Source organism: Molossus molossus, unplaced genomic scaffold (genome assembly GCF_014108415.1).
Source record: "Molossus molossus isolate mMolMol1 unplaced genomic scaffold, mMolMol1.p scaffold_m16_p_12, whole genome shotgun sequence".
NCBI classification, from domain to species: domain Eukaryota; kingdom Metazoa; phylum Chordata; class Mammalia; order Chiroptera; family Molossidae; genus Molossus; species Molossus molossus.
Genome location: NW_023425347.1, coordinates 103,190,706 through 103,209,193, shown reverse-complemented (window position 1 = coordinate 103,209,193; position 18,488 = coordinate 103,190,706). Strand labels below are relative to the sequence as shown.

General features: G+C 68.8%; 1 protein-coding gene across 1 annotated transcript in view; it reads right to left on the bottom strand.

The window, feature by feature from the left end:
* The window catches only part of MEGF6 (multiple EGF like domains 6), a 33,349-nt gene that overhangs the window by 6,108 nt on the left and 8,753 nt on the right, over positions 1-18,488 (bottom strand). The window contains exons 3-21 of the mRNA XM_036256850.1: positions 15,774-15,899; positions 12,289-12,411; positions 11,279-11,401; positions 10,776-10,913; positions 9,688-9,807; positions 9,304-9,426; positions 8,710-8,877; positions 8,245-8,376; positions 7,566-7,694; positions 5,893-6,021; positions 5,173-5,307; positions 4,968-5,102; positions 2,625-2,750; positions 2,116-2,247; positions 1,914-2,042; positions 1,640-1,771; positions 894-1,022; positions 675-803; positions 308-436 (exon numbers count right to left, since the gene is read on the bottom strand). Of these exons, the coding sequence (XP_036112743.1) occupies positions 308-436; positions 675-803; positions 894-1,022; positions 1,640-1,771; positions 1,914-2,042; positions 2,116-2,247; positions 2,625-2,750; positions 4,968-5,102; positions 5,173-5,307; positions 5,893-6,021; positions 7,566-7,694; positions 8,245-8,376; positions 8,710-8,877; positions 9,304-9,426; positions 9,688-9,807; positions 10,776-10,913; positions 11,279-11,401; positions 12,289-12,411; positions 15,774-15,899 (2,487 nt within the window). The remainder of the gene's footprint in view (positions 1-307; positions 437-674; positions 804-893; positions 1,023-1,639; positions 1,772-1,913; positions 2,043-2,115; positions 2,248-2,624; positions 2,751-4,967; positions 5,103-5,172; positions 5,308-5,892; positions 6,022-7,565; positions 7,695-8,244; positions 8,377-8,709; positions 8,878-9,303; positions 9,427-9,687; positions 9,808-10,775; positions 10,914-11,278; positions 11,402-12,288; positions 12,412-15,773; positions 15,900-18,488) is intronic.

Here is an 18,488-nt window from a genome sequence, read left to right as displayed (position 1 = left end):
TGGGGGCAGAGAGGGAGCGTCCGCCCGCCAGCCAGGCCCACAGGGCTCGACCCCGCCTCCCCCAGGAGGGCCAGCCCAGAGCCCAACATCAGAGCGGGGTGGGGACCTCGCCCACTGCTGTCCCTGCGACAACCTGCCCAGGCACCCGGCTGTGGGGAGCTCTGCAGGGTGGGTCCTAAGCACCCACCTTCCTTCCTTCCCCCAGGTGCCAGGCGCCCCAGCCATCCCTGCCCATCCAGGTGGGCCTTCCATCCCCCCAAGACGGGGAAGTACAAGCCCTGGCCGCAGGCTGCTGGGCCAAGCTTACCCTGCAGGCAGCTGGGACCCGTCCAGCCAGGGCCACAGCGGCACTGCCCGTGGACCGGGTCACAGGAAGCCCCATTGAAGCAGGAGCAGGCCTGGCTGCAGTTGTGCCCGTAGGTGAGGGCTGGGCAGGCTGCAGGAGAGAGGGTGCTCAGGGGCCTGGGAGACAGACCCTGGCAGGGGCAGCTGGGCACACGGCCAGGGTCCCTGGGCTGGCTGGGCCACTGTCCCTCTCCTGGACAGCCCTCGGGTGGACCACTTAGGGGGACCGAGCGGTGTTCCAGGGTGACCACCTGGCAGCTCTGGACAGCCAGCTGGACCCCAGGGCCCCGCCCCCCGCCTGCAGCCCAGGGCTGGCGGGCCTCACGCACTCTGGGCACAGCGGGGGCCCCGGCGGCCGGCAGGGCAGAGGCAGGTGCCGCTCACGGCATCGCAGGGCACCCCGGCGGAGCAGTCACAGGCGTGGCGACAGTCCAGTCCGAAGAAGCCAGCCGGGCAGGCTGCAGGAGTGGGGGCAAAAAGGGGAGACAGCGGGGTCACAGCCCCTGGCCACCTCCTGGCCACCCCAGCCCCGCCCCTCCCCAGCTCACCTCGCTCACAGAAGGTTCCCCTCCAGCCGGCCGGGCAGGTACAGGCCCCACTGACGTGGTCACAGGCCCCCCCATGCTCACACTGGCACTGCCGCCCACAGCCCAGCCCAAAGTGGCCCTGGGGACAGGCTGAGACACAGCCCCGGCCCACCATCAGCTGGGGCACAGTGAGCCTCACCCAGTTCTGTCTGGGGCTCTGCCATCCCGAGGGGGCAGGAACGAGAGGGCTGAAGCTGGCTCATGGAGAAGCCCCTCCCTGCCCCAGGGGTGCTGGGCTCCCCCACTGCCTCTGCCCCCCCCCCCCGCCCAGGTAGGAACCGAGCCCCAGGAAAGGCAGGGCCCCCGGTGTGACCTTCGGGCTCCTCGTAGGAGGACCCGGCCCAGCTCAGCTCAGGGCACACCAAGAGGCACGGCCGTCATTCCTGGCAGCCACCTTCCTCTCCTCTCCAGGGGCCCTGCGGGCTGTGCCAGGGCCCGGGCTGGGAGGGGAAGCTGGCTGAGTTCAGGTGATAGATCCCCTGCGTGTCTGGGGACAAGCGGGCAGAGCGAGGGCCCCCAACACACACGTGCATGTGTGTGCATGTGTGCACACGCCTGCACTGTGCCTTTGTGTGTGTGTTGTGCCTTTGTGTGTGTGTGCATGCATGACCGCGTGTGCGCTCACATGTGTGTGCCGTGTGTGCGTGTGCACGTGTGCCCCCAAGTGTGCACACAGAGCGCACGGCTGCGGTCAGGCCAGGACTCACGCTGCTCGCACCGCGGGCCCACGTAGCCGGCCTCGCACAGGCACAGGCCGCTGGCGGCGTCGCAGCTCCCGTGGCCGGCACTGCAGTTGCAGGTGTGGCCGCAGTCGGGTCCCCAGTGCCCACTGTCACAGGCTGCAACAGAGCCTGTCACCCTCGCAGGCCCAGTGGAGCCCACGGGCACCAGCCAGGTCGGGGCAGGGCTCCTGCCGGCCCCAGCCCCCACATCTGGGGTGGGGGCTTCCCCAGGGGAGGGGCGCTGGACAAGGGTGCCCACCTCTCTGGCAGCTGAGGCCAGTCCACCCCGCGGCACAGCTGCACCGTCCAGTCGCCGGGTCACAGTGCCCGTCGTTGGCACAGGAGCATCTCATGTGGCAGCTGGGCCCAAACCAGCCTGCTGGGCACACTGCAGGGGAGGAGGGGGAGTGTGAGGGGGCCACAGAGCACCGCAGGGCTGAGCCGGGCAGGGTGGCACTCACCGTCCTGGCAGCGGCTGCCCGTGTAGCCGGGGCGGCACCGGCAGGCTCCGGTCTCGGGGTCACAGGCAGCACCGTGCTCACACGCCGGGCAGATCTCCTGGCAGCCGAGCCCCCAGTGGCCTTCGGGACAGTCTGGCCCACCCCCACCTAGTCAGCCTCCCTGGGCCTTGCTGGGGTCTGGCCCAGCACCGAGCCCCTGCACGGGGGCGGGAGGGAGGAAGGGCTGGAGGAACTCCCGGCGCCCCCTCAGGCTGCCCCGGTGGCTCAGCAGGCATGCGGGGCCCATCAGAGGGGCCGGAGACCCCCACACAGTAAACAAGCAGCCTGGAGGGCAAACCATGGGCCCCTCTGGGGAGGGCTGCGGCCCGCGGGGCACCCTTCCCACGGACGGGGGTTCTTGGTGCCGCTCGGTGGACACACGTCAGGGCAGCGTGGACCCCACTCCCAGCCCCACACGCAGTGGCCCAGCACAGGGGGGTCGAGGACCACAGGACAGGCCTGCCACTCACCTGCCCCACAGTCATCCCCCGTCCGCCCAGGTGGGCACAGGCACTGCCCCGTGACCCCGTCACAAGGGGCGCCACCGCAGGAGCAGGAGCCGGAGCAGTTCACGCCGAATGTCCCCGCTGGACACTCTGCATGGGGGAGAGGAAGAACCTCAGCCACCCCCACGAGGGCACCCCCCTGTGCCCTCCTCCCCACAGAGCCCCCCTGGCACCCGCCCCCTGGGTGAGCAGGGTGGTCACAGTGGGCAGGGGACGAGGAACATGGAGCACAGTGAAAGGGGTCTGCTGGAGAGCACAGGTGGGCAAGGTCTGGGAGCGGGGCTGCCAGTGGGCACGGCGGAGGCAGCATTCGGGCATCCAGGAGCCTGGAGACTGCCCAGGAGAGGGGGCAGAACTCCCTCCAGCCACCTGGACCACCCTGGACCCTCCCACTGCTGAGGGGTGAGGGACAGAAGTGGCCCCCGAGGGCTCGGCTGCAGTCGGGCCTCAGGAACAGATGTGGGTGCCCTGATCCCCACCCCACCCGAGAGGGCTTGGCAGAGCCCCTGTGCACCCCCATGCCTGCCCCAGCGGGTGGCAACCACTCCCGTGCTGCTGGGAAGGAAGCTCTCGGCCCAGGAAGGCCTACAGCACCTGGAGAGGCTGCGTGGCCACCCCACATCCCACACCAAGGACCAGACCCACTGAGCAAAACACCCCATGCGAGCTGACGGCTGGGATGCGCCCACCTGGGCTGGGATGGGGTGCAGTCCCAGGCCTGGGGCCTTCCAGGGCACCGAGGGGGCTCTGGGACGGAGGACACACCCCAGAGAACCTTGTAATGAGGACCCAGCCCCTGCGGGACCCACCCACATCCCACCGTGGGCACAAGCACAGGACATAGAACTGTGGGTACACACACACACTTACACACTCAGACACACATTCACACACAATCACAACTCAGACACACTCACACATTTACACACTCAGACACTCACACACACATGCACTCATGTACACAGTCACACACTCACTCACATTCACACTTACATGTACTCGCACTCACACACAAGCACTCACACACACATGCACTCACACACGCATGCACTCACACACGTGCACTTACACACATGCATGCACACTCACACATGCACTCACACTCACGTGCACTTACACTCACACGTGCACTCACGTGCATTCACACACATGCACTTACACACTTGCACACTCACACATGTGCTCACACTCACATGCACGCATGCACACTCATACCCACACCTACACGCACTCACACACACTCACACACACACACACACACACGCACCACCAACAGGGAGGCCCAGCGGAGCTGGTGGAAGTGACCCCCAGGCCTCGGAACCTCCCTCCCCACTAACGGGGCAGACACGTGTTTGGCTCAGTAACACTTTCCAGACCCAACACCGCGGTGGGGTCACCGTTTCTGTAAAAGTATGTGTGTCATTTCCTGTGGCTCATCCTCGGGGCTCAGGCTCTCAGGGAGGAAGGGAGAGAGTGAGGTGGCCTGCAGGAAGGCCGGCAGGGCTGGGCGGGGGAGGGCGGGGGGTCAGCCCCACGTGTGTGCGCGTGGCTGTGCCTGCGGGGGGCGGGCAGAGAGGAGAGGCGCGGCCGCCTGCGTGGCCCACAGGGCTCGGCTTCCCCGACGGGAGCAGACATGGGGCTCAGACCCAGAGCTCCTCAGAGACACGGTCGGGCAGGGGTGGGGTCCTGGCTGAGTTCCCACATGGCCCTCCTGTACCAGCAGGACCAAGGGCCCTCGACAGGGTCCTCACTGGGCGCCCAGGACAACCACCCGGAGGGCACCCTGAACCCCAGCTCGGGCTGGGCAGGGCTCCCAGGCCCGTCCTTATTCCCCAGAGAGATGGGAAGCCGGGGCATCTCTGACCGAGGGGCCAGGCCCGTGGCTGGGGGCCGTTCAAGCCAGCTGCCCCGGCTGTGGTCCCACCGCTCCCGCCACAGCCCCTGCTCCGTCCACCTGGGCTGATGGTGTGGGAAGGTCTGTGGGAGGAGCCATGGGACGTCCCCACCCGCGGCGCCGTCACTCACACAGGGCTCTTCCCATCACCTGCCCATGACAACCACTGGGCCTTCCGTCACCCCCATGGCCGTGCCGGCACCCCTGGCCCAGACTTGGCTCCGAGGTGCCACCCCAGAGCAGCTGCCCGGCTGGCAGGGGCACAGGGACAGGCAGACCCGCGTGAGGGAGGCGGGGGTGGGTGTAAGGGCAGTGCCCCAGGCCAGCTCACGACACCTCTGGTGCCCAGCGCCCAGGCGGGCCGACTGACCCGCACCCCACCCAGACCGGGGCTCCAGGGGCCAGCCACTCACCTCGGTCACAGTTCTCCCCCTGGTAGCCGGCAGGACACCGCTTCCCACACTCGCCGCTGACGGGGTCGCAGGCCATGCCCAGAGGACAGGCACACGCCTGCCGGCACCCGGGCCCGAAGAAGCCGGGCTCGCACTCTGCGGGGGACGAGAGGAGAGGGGCCTGGGCGCTCAGCCGGCCCGGGGCACCCCCGCGCCCGGCACTCACCATGCTGGCAGCGCTCGCCCTGGAAGCCCTCCTTGCAGAAGCAGCTGCCGTCCTTCCGGTCGCAGGCCCGCGTGTTCCGCTGCTCACACCGGCACTCCTCCGAGCAGCCGGGCCCGAAGGCCCACGGCGGGCAGGCTGCACCCCAGGACCGTCAGGGGCCTGCGGCCTGCGGCCCGGCCCTCCCCAGTCCCAGGGTCCCCACGCCCTCGGCCGGCGTGTCTCTGGGACCCGGCCCCAAGCCCACTGCTGTCCCAGCGGCCGGGCCACTGCGCCCACGTTATAGACCAGAAACAGGGTCTCCGTGAAGTTACGGAACCTGCCTGGGCCACCCCCATTTCCCAGCTAGGAAACTTGAGGTCCCGGCGTTCCTCCCTCTGAACAGTCCAGAGGGGCACAGCTGCTCCCCGTGGGGTGTCAGGGGCCCCACTGGGGCTCAGGACCCGCCCTTGCCACCAGGGGGCTCCGGAAGCCGGGATGAGCCCTCTGTTCCGGAAGCTTTCGGAGGAGCCTGCCACCTCCCGGGCCGGGCTGGGGACTGCCCACCCAGACACCCCGAGGCCGGCAGGCCTGTGGCTGAGTGCACAGACCTGGGGGGGGCCCCGCGTCCCAGCTGGGGGCCTCGCTGAGCTCCCTCGTCCCACAGGGAACAGGCAGACCCGGGGCAGCGGGCGGCGGCCCAGCGGCATCACCCCGGACGCGGGGAGCGGGCAGTGGACTCACCCAGGTGGCAGAAGCGGCCGTAGAGCCCTGGGTCGCAGAGGCAGGCACCGTAGAGGCGGTGGCAGCGGCCCCGGGGGCCACAGGGACACCGCTTGCGGCAGTTCTTGCCGTAGAAACCCCTGGGGCAGCCTGCGGGAGGGGCCTTGCTGTGAGCACCCGCTCCAAGTGGGCCCCCAGCCCACAGAGACACCCTGAGGGGCCCCGGCGCCCAGCACGAGGCCAGCAGTGGCCTGGGCCCCCGGGGCACAGCCAGAGGACGTTGGGGCCACCAGCAGCCTGGGGACCCTGCACCCCAGAAGGGGAGGAACAGAGGAGAGTGAGAGCAACAGGAAGGCAGGGAGGCCGTCTGGTGGCCCCAGGACGCGGCCGCTCCCCCGGGTCCGTGGCCTGGACAGCAGCCCGGGCAGGAGGCCAAGCACGGCGCTCAGCAAGCACTGGACGGCAGAGGCCGCGCCACCCTCCCGGCCCAGCCCACGTCTCAGCGGCGGACGGCTCTCCCTCGGGGGTCCCCCGGCCCGACCCAGACCTGAGAGAGGGTAGGACACGCGCCCCAAGGGGCCAGGGTCCCGGGACCCAGCTCAGGGGCCAGGGCGAGGACAGGGCCTGGCTTTCCTGCCCAAACGCTTCCCCTGACTCAGGCCGCCTGGCCCAGCCTCCTGCGGGGCTGCACGTGCTGGGGGTAACCCCCAGATCTCCGGGGGAGCCACCTGGGTGGTCCCAGCCAGCCTAACCCCAGCAACAGGTGTCCCGGGGATCTGTGTCAGGGATGCACAGCCCGGGACGCCTGGGATCGAGGGCACCCACGGCCGAGGGCCTCCCGCCCTGAACCGCCCTGCCAGGCCCCTCCTGGGACGACAGTTCACGAGCTGCCCGGCACAGGTGCACTTTCCCACAGGCCCCCGAGCCACACGACATCGCAAGCAGACGCCCTCAAGTGCGGACCCTTCACCTGTGTCCTTGGTCCGTTCAGGGCCCGCTGCACGGGGAGCTCCTAGCAGGCAGCGGGCTCCCCACCCCCCGCGGGACAGGTGTGGAGCGAAGGGGGAAGAGGGGAGGCTGAGGGGCCCAGAGGCCGAGCAGAGGAGGCAGGAGCCCCGCACGGCTGCCCCGGGCTCTGAAACCTGCCCTCGGGAATCGCGGGGCCACCCCGGGGCACCATTGATGGCTACCACCCGCTTGCCAAGGCAGGACTTCTCAATACACCAGCTACATCCTCGGGACAGAGCAGTTTCCAAGGGCTGAGGACTGAGAGAACACCGGTCGCCTGAGGAAGCTGCCTGTGCGGACTCTCAAACATCTCCGGAGCGAGAAAGGAAGTGGGCGGCATCCCCAGGCAGCCACGGCCCCGGGGCAGTGCTTTCCGCAGATCCCACCCAGCCATCCTATAGCCCTACTTGAATGCTTCCAGGAACAGGGAGCTCACTACCTCCCAGGGGGACCCCTTGCAAAAGCGCTAAGCTCCTGTCGAGTCTCCACCGCCTGCTACTGTTAGGCCCCGGGATGCTTAGCAAACAATGAAACATCAGCCTCTCTCTAGAGAGGTCTTCCTGTGCGTGGCTTCTTCACCTGTGGGGAAGGCGACCAGGAGAAAGCCGGAGGGGAGCTGAGAGCCAGGTGCCTGCCCCTCCCGTCCACCCCAGGGACACTCCCAGACCCAGAGGGGCTGCACCCACCGTCCTCACAGTGGGCTCCACTGACACCCAGAGGGCAGCGGCAGGCCCCCATCACGGGGTCACAGGTCCCACCGTTCTGACAGCGGCAGGGGGAGCTGCAGTTCTTCCCAAAGGTGTCCGGGGGGCACGCTGCAGGGGCGACAGGAAGCCCAAGGTCACGGGCCGCTGGGGGACTCTGGGGACACGAAGAGACCCTCCCGGGGTTGAGAAGTTCAGAAGCAACTGCCCAGAGCAGCCAGCATGGGGCTCGTGCCTGTGACGCCCACGCGGGGCAGAGGGCACTGATCGATGGCCACCGTCCCTCCCTCGGAAGGCCGACGCGTCCCCCTTCCCCACTAGCTCTCGACAGGCAGACCCTCGGAGGGTCCCGAAGCCCTGACACGGAACCTCCAGGGCTGCCCTGGTCTGGGGTCACTAGGTGGGGAAGGGCAGGGGCTCTGGACAGAGGAGGGACAGCAGAGTCCCACGAGCGGCCTGGGGAGACTGCGGCTCCCACCGGGCCACGGGCCACGGCAGGATGGCCCGCCCGGCTCCTCTTCACTGTCCTGAGCCGCACCCGCTGCGGCCTGCGAGGGGCGGACGCTCGGCAGAGGGGCGGCCAGCACACACTGAATGAAGGGGGGAAGGGCTGGCAGGAAGGGCAAACCGAACGGCCGCGCGCCCCGCACAGCCTCCTCACTCTCGTTGCAGACGAGCCCGGTCCAGCCCGCGGGGCAGTCGCAGCCGTCCAGGCCCGGGAGGCAGGTCCCTCCGTTCCCACAGTCGTCACAGGTCAGGCTGCAGTCCGGGCCGAAGGCGTCATCCAGGCAGACTGGGGACAGACGGCAGAGGGGCCTCGGACCCCGCCCGGGTTCTGGGGCACAGGGGCCAGTGGGGGCCCCAGAGACGCCCTGTGCCCAGGAAGGCGCAGCGGGCGAGCGAGGGCGTGGGAGCAGGTGCAGGACCGGGGGGGCCTGACCCGGGTGCGCTGGGCCCGTGCCGCCCAGGCTCAGCCCGACGCGCCGGGCAAGCCGAGCAGGTGGCTGGGCCTTTCAGCCGGTCAGTCAGTCATTGCAGGGGTCCTTCCTCGCCCAAGCCCGCAGGGTGGCCGGAGGGGCCCTGGCTGCCTCCTGGAGACCAGAGGCCCTGCTGGCCCACGGCTCACCGAACTTCTCCTCCAGCGTGTGCTCGCCGCGGGCCTCCGCCACCTCCTCGGCCCCGACGTAGTCATCTTGGAAGAGGTGGGACAGCGTGTCCTCCAGCACCGAGACGTGTGGCAAGGGCCGCACAAAGGGCAGCCGGCCGTCCAGGTCCACCTCGGGCACCTCCAGGGCTGTGCAGGACACAGAGACCCCTTGGTCCCTGCCGCCCACCTGTCCCCGGGACTGCCCCCTGCCCCTCGGCGCCTGCGGACCCCCAGGGCCCCCACCTACACCCTGAATCTACTTCTCAGAATGGACAAGGCTGGGCCCTGAGGACCTGACCCAGCTCCCATGGCTGAGCATCGGGGGCAGGAGCAGCTCTCTCCCCCTCTGGACACTGTCCTCCGTCCCGGGGACGATGTCCCTCCTCTCAGTCGGGCAGAGCAGAAGCTGGTCCACCCAAAACCTAAGTGACCCCTGCCCTGGCGGACACCTGTCTCGACTGCCCCTCCCCCTGCTGCCCCTGGCCTGTCCCACAGCCAGGAATGTGGATGCCAAGAAGGCAGGGTGCACCGCGCCCCGAGAAGGGGTCCCCGCGGTGGCCGGCGCAGGCTCACAGGTGCAGCCTCTGCGGTCATCATCCAGCCGGAAGCCGGCCTCACAGGAGCACTGGAAGGAGCCGGCCAGGTTGGTGCAGCGGTGGTCACAGCCGCCACGGCCAGACAGGCACTCGTCCACGTCTGCAGGCACAGCGGGCTGCTGGGGCCTGGCCTCCAGGGGTCACGGATGGGGCGGCCCCTGCCACCCCCTGCCCCCGTCCCCAGGCCCAGAGTGCTGGTGGACGCCCTGCCCGAGGGCAGCTGGGCGGGGAGCAGCCAGGGGTGTGCGCCCCCCTCCCCGTGAGACCACAGGTCTGGGAGCCCGCGACAGGTCCGCACGGCCCCGCCGAGGCCCAGGCAGAGCGCAGGCCAACCCCGTGCCCTCCTCAGGGCGCCGCTCACCCTCGCACCCGCAGCCGTCGGGGCTGAGCCGGTAGCCGGCGTAGCAGCTGCACTCGTAACCACCCGGGCTGTTGGTGCAGACCTGCTGGCAGCACGGGGAGTCGGCACAGTCGTCAACGTCTGCGGGCACACACAGCACCTGCTGCCACTTGGGCGCGGCGGCGGGCATCAGCCCACGCCCACCCGAGCATGCACCCACAGGCATCACGCCGCTCCTGGTGCTGCCCTCGGATGCCCACAGGACGGACGTTAGGCCGCGGGGGGTGGGAGTCCACCGTGCAGGCGGGGTCTCCCTGTGGGGACAGGACCCTCACACACCGCAGCGTTTGGGGTGTTCCTCCCAGTGACACCCCTGGACTGCCCCACGGGCCTGGGGCAGAGGGAACTCAGGGTGTGACAAGGGGACTCCGTGTCAGGCGGAGCAGCGGCGCCCCTGGCCTGGGGCAGAGGGAGCTCGGGGTGTGACAAGGGGACTCCCGTGTCAGGAGGAGCAGCGGCGCCCCTGGCCTGGGGCAGAGGGAGCTCGGGGTGTGACAAGGGGACTCCGTGTCAGGCGGAGCAGCGGCGCCCCTGGCCTGGGGCAGAGGGAGCTCGGGGTGTGACAAGGGGACTCCCGTGTCAGGAGGAGCAGCGGCGCCCCTGGCCTGGGGCAGAGGGAGCTCGGGGTGTGACAAGGGGACTCCCGTGTCAGGAGGAGCAGCGGCGCCCCTGGCCTGGGGCAGAGGGAGCTCGGGGTGTGACAAGGGGACTCCGTGTCAGGAGGAGCAGCGGCGCCCCTGGTCTGGGGCAGAGGGAGCTCAGGGTGTGACAAGGGGACTCCATGTCAGGAGGAGCAGCGGCGCCCCTGGTCTGGGGCAGAGGGAGCTCGGGGTGTGACAAGGGGACTCCCGTGTCAGGCCGAGCAGCGGCGCCCCTGGCCTGGGGCAGAGGGAGCTCGGGGTGTGACAAGGGGACTCCCGTGTCAGGCCGAGCAGCGGCGCCCCTGGCCTGGGGCAGAGGGAGCTCGGGGTGTGACAAGGGGACTCCCGTGTCAGGCCGAGCAGCGGCGCCCCTGGCCTGGCGTGGGCGTGGGAGGCGCCAGTGCGCACCAATGCACGTCTTCTGATCCGCATCCAGCTCGTAGCCGCGGGGACAGGTGCACAGGGGCCCCGAGCTGCTGTGGCTGCAGCTGTGTGAGCAGCCGCCGTTGTTGGCCTCACAGCTGTTCACTATTTCCATCTCGATCCCTGAGACGAGACCCACCTCAGGACATGGCACAGGGTCTGGGTGACGCCCCCCCCCCAGATCCCCATTTGCCCTGACCCAGCAGCCGGCCAGGGGCCCCCAGGCCCACTCTGCTGGGAAGCAGGCGGCATGGGGCTCCCGGGCAGGCCGGGCTCTGGACCCCCGCCCTCCTGCTGCCTCCTCCCCTCCCCAGCCGCCCCTGCCCTCCCAGGCCCACCTCCATGCCCCACGCCCAGCACTGCCCTCGGTTGACGAGGAAGCTTGGCCAGAGCAAGCTGGCGGCCTGTGGGGGCCGGGGAGCCGAGCTGCTGTCCCCAGGCAGCTCCACACTCGGGATCCCCGCACCGGCCAGCCACCGCCCACTCACTGTAGCACTGACGACCGTCGGCCCCCAGTTCGTAGCCTGCGTGGCACACACACTTGAAGGACCCTCGAGTGTTGAGGCAGCCGTGGGCACACTGGGCCAGCCCCGTGGCACACTCGTCCACATCTGGATGGGACAGATCAAGGGGGAGGGCTCTGGGCACTGGCCTGGGGGACACCCCCCCCCCAAGGTGGCACCTTCGTGTGGAGGGGCCCCCCGCCATGGGTCAGGGTTCAGGCCCCTTGTGCCAGGACGGGGCCACCCACAACCTCTCCTGCCCTCTCATCTGTGGCCCCAGGCCCAGCTGGCTCCTCTGAGCACCAGGGCAGGGAGGGCGCGGTTGAGAGCGCCCCCTGCTGCCCGGCCATCAGGACCCGAGCCCCAGGGCCTCCCCGCCGTCTTGGCCAAGCGCCCGCAACTCCTCAGGATGAAGAAGTCGACGCTCGTCCCGTGTCCTGCTGAGCCTGCCAGGCCACCCCACCCAGAGGGACACGGACAGATGCCTGAACCCCCCTTCCTGGGGTTGGAGACGCGGGGACCACAGGGCTTCCACACCCACGGCCCCTCCCTCTGACAGCCCTCCGGCAGGACGGGCAGACCCTCCCGACACTGCTCCTGCAGAGCCGCGTGTCACGGGGAGTGGGACACCTGGGAGGGGTGACCAAACCAAGCGGCGCCCTCGGGGGGCCCGCAGCCGGGGTGAGGGGCGTGTTCAGAAGGTGGCGCCCAGCAGGTCAACAAAACCAACATGGAGACCCCCATGAGCGGCCACCTGGGCTCGGGGAGCCTCCCCTTCCTCGTCCCCTGTTGGTCTGAAGGGCACACCTTGCTCCGGCGACACCAGGAACAGTTACAAACAAAGACACGGCCTGGAGCCTACCCAGTGCTGCCCAAATGGGGCTGAGGCTGGAGCAGCCCGTGGGGGGTGCCCGCGGTCCCCGGGCCGGCCCTGTGCCCAGGAGGCCGGTGCAGCCAGGCAGGCCCAGTGGGACCGGCCCGGGGGAGCGTCTCACCTTCACAGGCCTTCCGGTCGGCTGCCAGCTGGTAGCCCGCCTGGCACTCACAGTGGGCGAGGCCCCGCAGCGCCCGACAGGTGTGCATGCAGCCGCCGTTCCGGTCCGCACACGGGTTTCTGCCTGCGGTCACCCCCGGAGGAGTGGAGGCCGAGGGAGAGAGGGGGTGGGGAGTGGGGACTCCCGAGGAGTCAAGCTTCCTGCCCCAGGGGTTCTCGACCCTCCTGCTCCAGGCTGACAGGCGGGCCAGTGAGTCTCCCTCCTCTCAGATGTGGGAGCCCCGGGACACCCCCGAGAAGACAGCTTCGCCCAAACCTCTCCTTGTGGGAGCCAGCATGCCTGCAGCCCCCCCGGCCCCATGGCCGAAGCCCCCCCGGCCCCTTGCCCAAACCCCCCCCCGGCCCCATGCCCGGCAGCCCCCATGGCCCTATGCCCGCACCCCCCCAGGCCCCATGCCTGCAGCCCCACCCCGTACCATGACCCCTGCCACACTGCACCCCTGCTGGCCTGGCCCCTCAGCCACCCGTACTCACCCCTGGCCTGGAACCCGAGAGTCCAGGTGGGGCAGGGAAGCCCTGTCTCAGCATCTACTCCACCCTGCCCCCATTTCCACATCTCAGGGGCACCCTGGGCCCACCCCACCTTCTCCACCAGCAAAGCCCTGTTTCCCTGATAGGCCGCCCACGGCCGCAGGACGAGGTGCCAGGGGCCTTCCTGCTCCAGCCCAGGGCCAGGGCCTGGGGCCCACGTGTCTCATTGGGCCCAGGGTGGGTCTCAGAACTGAGCACCATGCAGGGTGCTCCTGTCCTGAGCTTCCTGCCCCCACCAACGTGTGATCCCAGAGCACACTGGGGGCTGAGCGATGCCTCCACCCCTGCACCTCAGCCGCCAAGCCACTCCTGGCTCCCATGAGGCCCCGTCCAGCCCCAAGCCGAGCAGGAAGGTGCTGCCTGCCTCTGCCCCAGGCTCAGGTGGCTTCTGGGCGGGTCTGCGGGTGCATGCAGGATGGGGTTCAGGGGGTCCCAGCTGCACCCTCCACCCCTAGGGCTGGTGCACACTCACGGACACAGGGCTGTACCCCAACCCCCCCAGGACAGGTGCACACACACACCCAGGCCTGCACCCCCCAGGACAGGTGCACACACACAGACCCGCACCCCCCAGGACGGGTGCACACACACACAGGCCCGCACCCCCCAGGGCAGGTGCACACACACAGGCCCGCACCCCCCAGGGCAGGTGCACACACACAGGCCCATACTCCCCAGGGCAGGTGCACACAGAGGCCCACACCCCCCAGGGCAGGTGCACACACAGGCCCACACCCCCCAGGGCAGGTGCACACACAGGCCCGCACCCCCAGGGCAGGTGCACACACAGGCCCACACCCCCCAGGGCAGGTGCACACACACAGGCCCACACCCCCCAGGGCAGGTGCACACACAGGCCCACACCCCCCAGGGCAGGTGCACACACAGGCCCGCACCCCCAGGGCAGGTGCACACACAGGCCCACACCCCCCAGGGCAGGTGCACACACAGGCCCGCACCCCCCAGGGCAGGTGCACACACACAGGCCCGCACCCCTCAGGACAGGTGCACACACAGGCCCACACGCTCCAGGGCAGGTGCACTCACACAGGCCCGCACCCCCCAGGGCAGGTGCACACACACAGGCCTGTACCCCTCAGGACAGGTGCACACACAGGCCCGCACCCCCCAGGGCAGGTGCACACACACAGGCCCGCACCCCTCAGGACAGGTGCACACACAGGCCCGCACCCCCCAGGGCAGGTGCACACACACAGGCCCGCACCCCTCAGGACAGGTGCACACACAGGCCCGCACCCCCCAGGGCAGGTGCACACACAGGCCCGCACCCTCCAGGGCAGGTGCACACACAGGCCCGCACCCCCCAGGGCAGGTGCACACACACAGGCCCGTACCCTCCAGGACAGGTGCACACACACAGGCCCGCACCCTCCAGGGCAGGTGCACACACAGGCCCGCACCCTCCAGGGCAGGTGCACACACAGGCCCGCACCCCCCAGGGCAGGTGCACACACAGGCCCGTACCCTCCAGGGCAGGTGCACACACAGGCCCGCACCCTCCAGGGCAGGTGCACACACACAGGCCCACACCCCCCAGGGCAGGTGCACACACAGGCCCACACCCCCCAGGACAGGTGCACACACACACAGGCCTGCACCCCCCAGGGCAGGTGCACACACACAGGCCCGCACCCCCCAGGGCAGGTGCACACATACAGGCCCACACCCCCCAGGGCAGGTGCACACACAGGCCCGCACCCCCAGGGCAGGTGCACACACAGGCCCGCACCCCCAGGGCAGGTGCACACACAGGCCCGCACCCCCAGGGCAGGTGCACACACAGGCCTGCACCCTCCAGGGCAGGTGCACACACAGGCCCTCACCCTCCAGGACAGGTGCACACACAGGCCCGCACCCTCCAGGGCAGGTGCACACACAGGCCCACACCCCCCAGGGCAGGTGCACACACACACAGGCCTGCACCCCCCAGGGCAGGTGCACACACACAGGCCCGCACCCCCCAGGGCAGGTGCACACACACAGGCCCACACCCCCCAGGGCAGGTGCACACACAGGCCCACACCCCCCAGGGCAGGTGCACACACAGGCCCGCACCCTCCAGGACAGGTGCACACACACAGGCCTGCACCCCCCAGGGCAGGTGCACACACAGGCCCACCCCCCCCAGGGCAGGTGCACACACACACAGGCCTGCACCCCCCAGGGCAGGTGCACACACACAGGCCCGCACCCCCCAGGGCAGGTGCACACACACAGGCCCACACCCCCCAGGGCAGGTGCACACACAGGCCCACACCCCCCAGGGCAGGTGCACACACAGGCCCGCACCCCCAGGGCAGGTGCACACACAGGCCCGCACCCCCAGGGCAGGTGCACACACAGGCCCGCACCCCCAGGGCAGGTGCACACACAGGCCTGCACCCTCCAGGGCAGGTGCACACACAGGCCCTCACCCTCCAGGGCAGGTGCACACACACACAGGCCTGCACCCCCCAGGACAGGTGCACACACACAGGCCCGCACCCCCCAGGACAGGTGCACACACAGGCCTGCACCCCCCAGGACAGGTGCACACACACAGGCCCGCACCCCCCAGGGCAGGTGCACACACACACAGGCCTGCACCCCCCAGGACAGGTGCACACACACAGGCCCGCACCCCCCAGGACAGGTGCACACACACAGGCCCGCACCCCCCAGGACGGGTGCATACACACACAGGCCCGCACCCCCCAGGACAGGTGCACACACAGGCCCGCACCCCCCAGGACAGGTGCACACACACAGGCCCGCACCCCCCAGGGCAGGTGCACACACAGGCCCGCACCCCCCAGGGCAGGTGCACACACAGGCCCACACCCCCCAGGGCAGGTGCACACACAGGCCCGCACCCTCCAGGACAGGTGCACTCACGGACGCAGCGCTGGCCGTCCTCCTGCAGCTGGAACCCGGGCCGGCACTGGCAGCGGTGCCGGGTCACCGTGAGCTGGACACAGTTGTGCTCACAGCCACCGTTGCCCACGGCACAGGAGCTGATGGCTGGGGACACAGAGAGCAGCCAGATCAGCCCAGGAGGACAGCAAACCGCGAGGCCCCGAGGAGCAGGTGGTGGCCCAGGACCTCAGGGCCCCTCTGAGCCCCCTTTCCACCTCCATCCCAGAAGTGGGGGCTTCGGCAGGGCCTCGCTGCCCCTAGCTGGTCCCCCCGCAGGGCCTTGCCTCTCAGCCCACACAGAGCACGCAGGGCCACAGTCCACCTCTGGTCCTCCGAGCACAGCTCCCGAGGACCGGGCACAGAGGCCTGCAGAGCCGACAGCCTGTCCGCGGCAGCCGGGCACCACCCAGCACCCTGCTGAGAGCCAAGGTCCAGGGCTCAGAGGCAGAGCAGGCCGGAAGGCTCCCTGGAGGAGGCAGCGGGCCAGCAAAGGGTGGTGGAGGCCAAGACATTCCACCACCTTGGTCATCCAGTCAGGGCAGAGGGGCAGGCGTGAGATGGCCGTGGCCAGCTGCCGTGCCCGCAGGCTGAGCCTCTGGTTCTTGACGACCGGCGCACCTCCTCCCCCACCCCACACGCAACCTGAGCTCACTCTGTCCCCACTCCTCCGGAGGCCGTGGGGACAGCAGAAGGCAAGGCCACAGAGCCCAGTCCCGGGCCCACAGAGGTCCACTTTCACCCAGGAGCCTGCAGGGTGAGGGTCCACGGGGCAGACGGGCCGAGTGGGGCCGCGCACTAGGTGGATGGGCTGGGCTGGCCTGGGCCACGCTGAGCGAGGCTGGGTGCCCGAGGTGGGCACTGGGTCTCTGACAGTGGCCTCATGGTTTGGGGAGCATCGGCCCGGAACTCTGGAGCAAAACCTCAAGAATGCAACGTTGTCTGTCCCGGCGGCAAACCTGAGTCCTGCTACTGAAACACTGGGACCGGGGACGACAGGACTTCAGGCCAAGGTGCCCCCGTGAGAGTGAGAGCCAGGTGCACACCCCTGGCACCACGAGACGTCCATGCGCGGACCACCTGAGTGACCTCAGGGCTCGGAGGAGGCTGCAGCCGCTCCGTCTGCCTAAAGCAAAGCTTCCTCCAAAGCAAGTGCGTTTGAAAACAGCCAAACACGCACTCAAGACATGGCCGTCTCCCCACATGGGGCGCGTGGCGGGGATCCTGAGCTGAGGGTCCCCTCCTGGGGCCAAGCCAGCCCTGGGGCGGGGGAAGGTGCCCAGGGGTGGCAGAAGAAGCTTTGTCTCCTGATCCTACCTGGCCTGGCACATGTGGGGCGAGAAGCAGAGGAGACATGAGGCAGGACTGAGGCCCGCAGGGCAGCCACCATCTTGCCACCATGTCACGGCGGGGTCAGCCCCTGAGCCTCCGTCCCACCCACCTACCCCCGACTCTGCGCTGACCCCCCGAGACCTGCCCGCCTCACCTGGCACAGCTCTGTTCAAACCACCCCATCACTCCGGGGCTCCAAGCACGGCCTGGCCAGCCCCCTCCTGGGGTTCTGTGCTCCCAACACCGACCCTGCTGGGGACTCGGAATGACCCAGAACTCCTGGCGGGGCGGGTGGTCTCACAGAGACAGGCCTTGGAGCCCGGGGCAGGGCCCTGCGCGGCAGGCGCTCGGCCATGAGGAGGACCCCAGGAGCTGTGGCCGGGCTGGGAAGGAGCCCGTCCAGATGGGCAGAGCCCTGGCACAGGCCTAGAGGCAGTCTGGCATGGAGCCCACCAGAGCCCACGGGGGAGGAGTCACAGGCAGGTGGGTGCAGCCTCGTACCCCCCAGCCCACCTCTCCCCTCTGCTGCACACATTCCAACATCCACATGCCTCTCAGCAGCACACCAAAGGCAGCCGGGCCCGGTGCCGCCTTGCAGGGCCTGAGCCGGTTTCCCGGGAAGCTGAACCAGGCACAGTTTTCTCAGGTGCCGGGCTGTGGAGCAGGGAAGGGCCAGTCACTGTGTGACAAGTGTCCAGAAGTTTCCAGGTCCCCTGAGTCACCCCTGTGCCAGTGACCCTGCCTGGGCAGTCCTGCAAATCAAGACCACACCCAGACCTGAAGCTGAGAGCTTAGCAGAGGATGGGAGGGGCCCTGGCTCAGGGGGTCAGTGTGGTCCTGTGCACTGAAAGGTCACCAGTTCAATTCCCGGTCAGGGCACATGCCCAGGTTGCAGGTTCGGTCCTGGTCCAGGTGCGTACGAGAGGCAGCCAAGCGATGTTTCTCTCTCGTATCAGTGTTTCTCTCTCTCCCCCTCTCCCTCTCTCTAGAAAAATCAATAAAAATATATTTTTTTAAAAAGAAAAGATGAAAATGTAGAAGGCTCCACCACCCCAATAGGCTGAATGTTTACGTCACCCTAAAATTCAACCCCCGAATTCTAGCACACTGCTGGTGGGAATGCAGACTGGTGCAGCCACTGTGGGAGACAACATGGTGTTTCCTCAAAAAGTTAAAAATGGAATGACCATTTGACCCAGTGATCCCACTTCTAGGACTATATCCTAAGAATTTTGAAACCCCAATCAGAAAGAATATATGCACCCCTATGTTCATAGCAGCACTATTTACAATAACTAAGATCTGGAAACAGCCCAAGTGTCCATCAATAGACGAGTGGATTGAAAAGCTGTGGTACGTGTACTC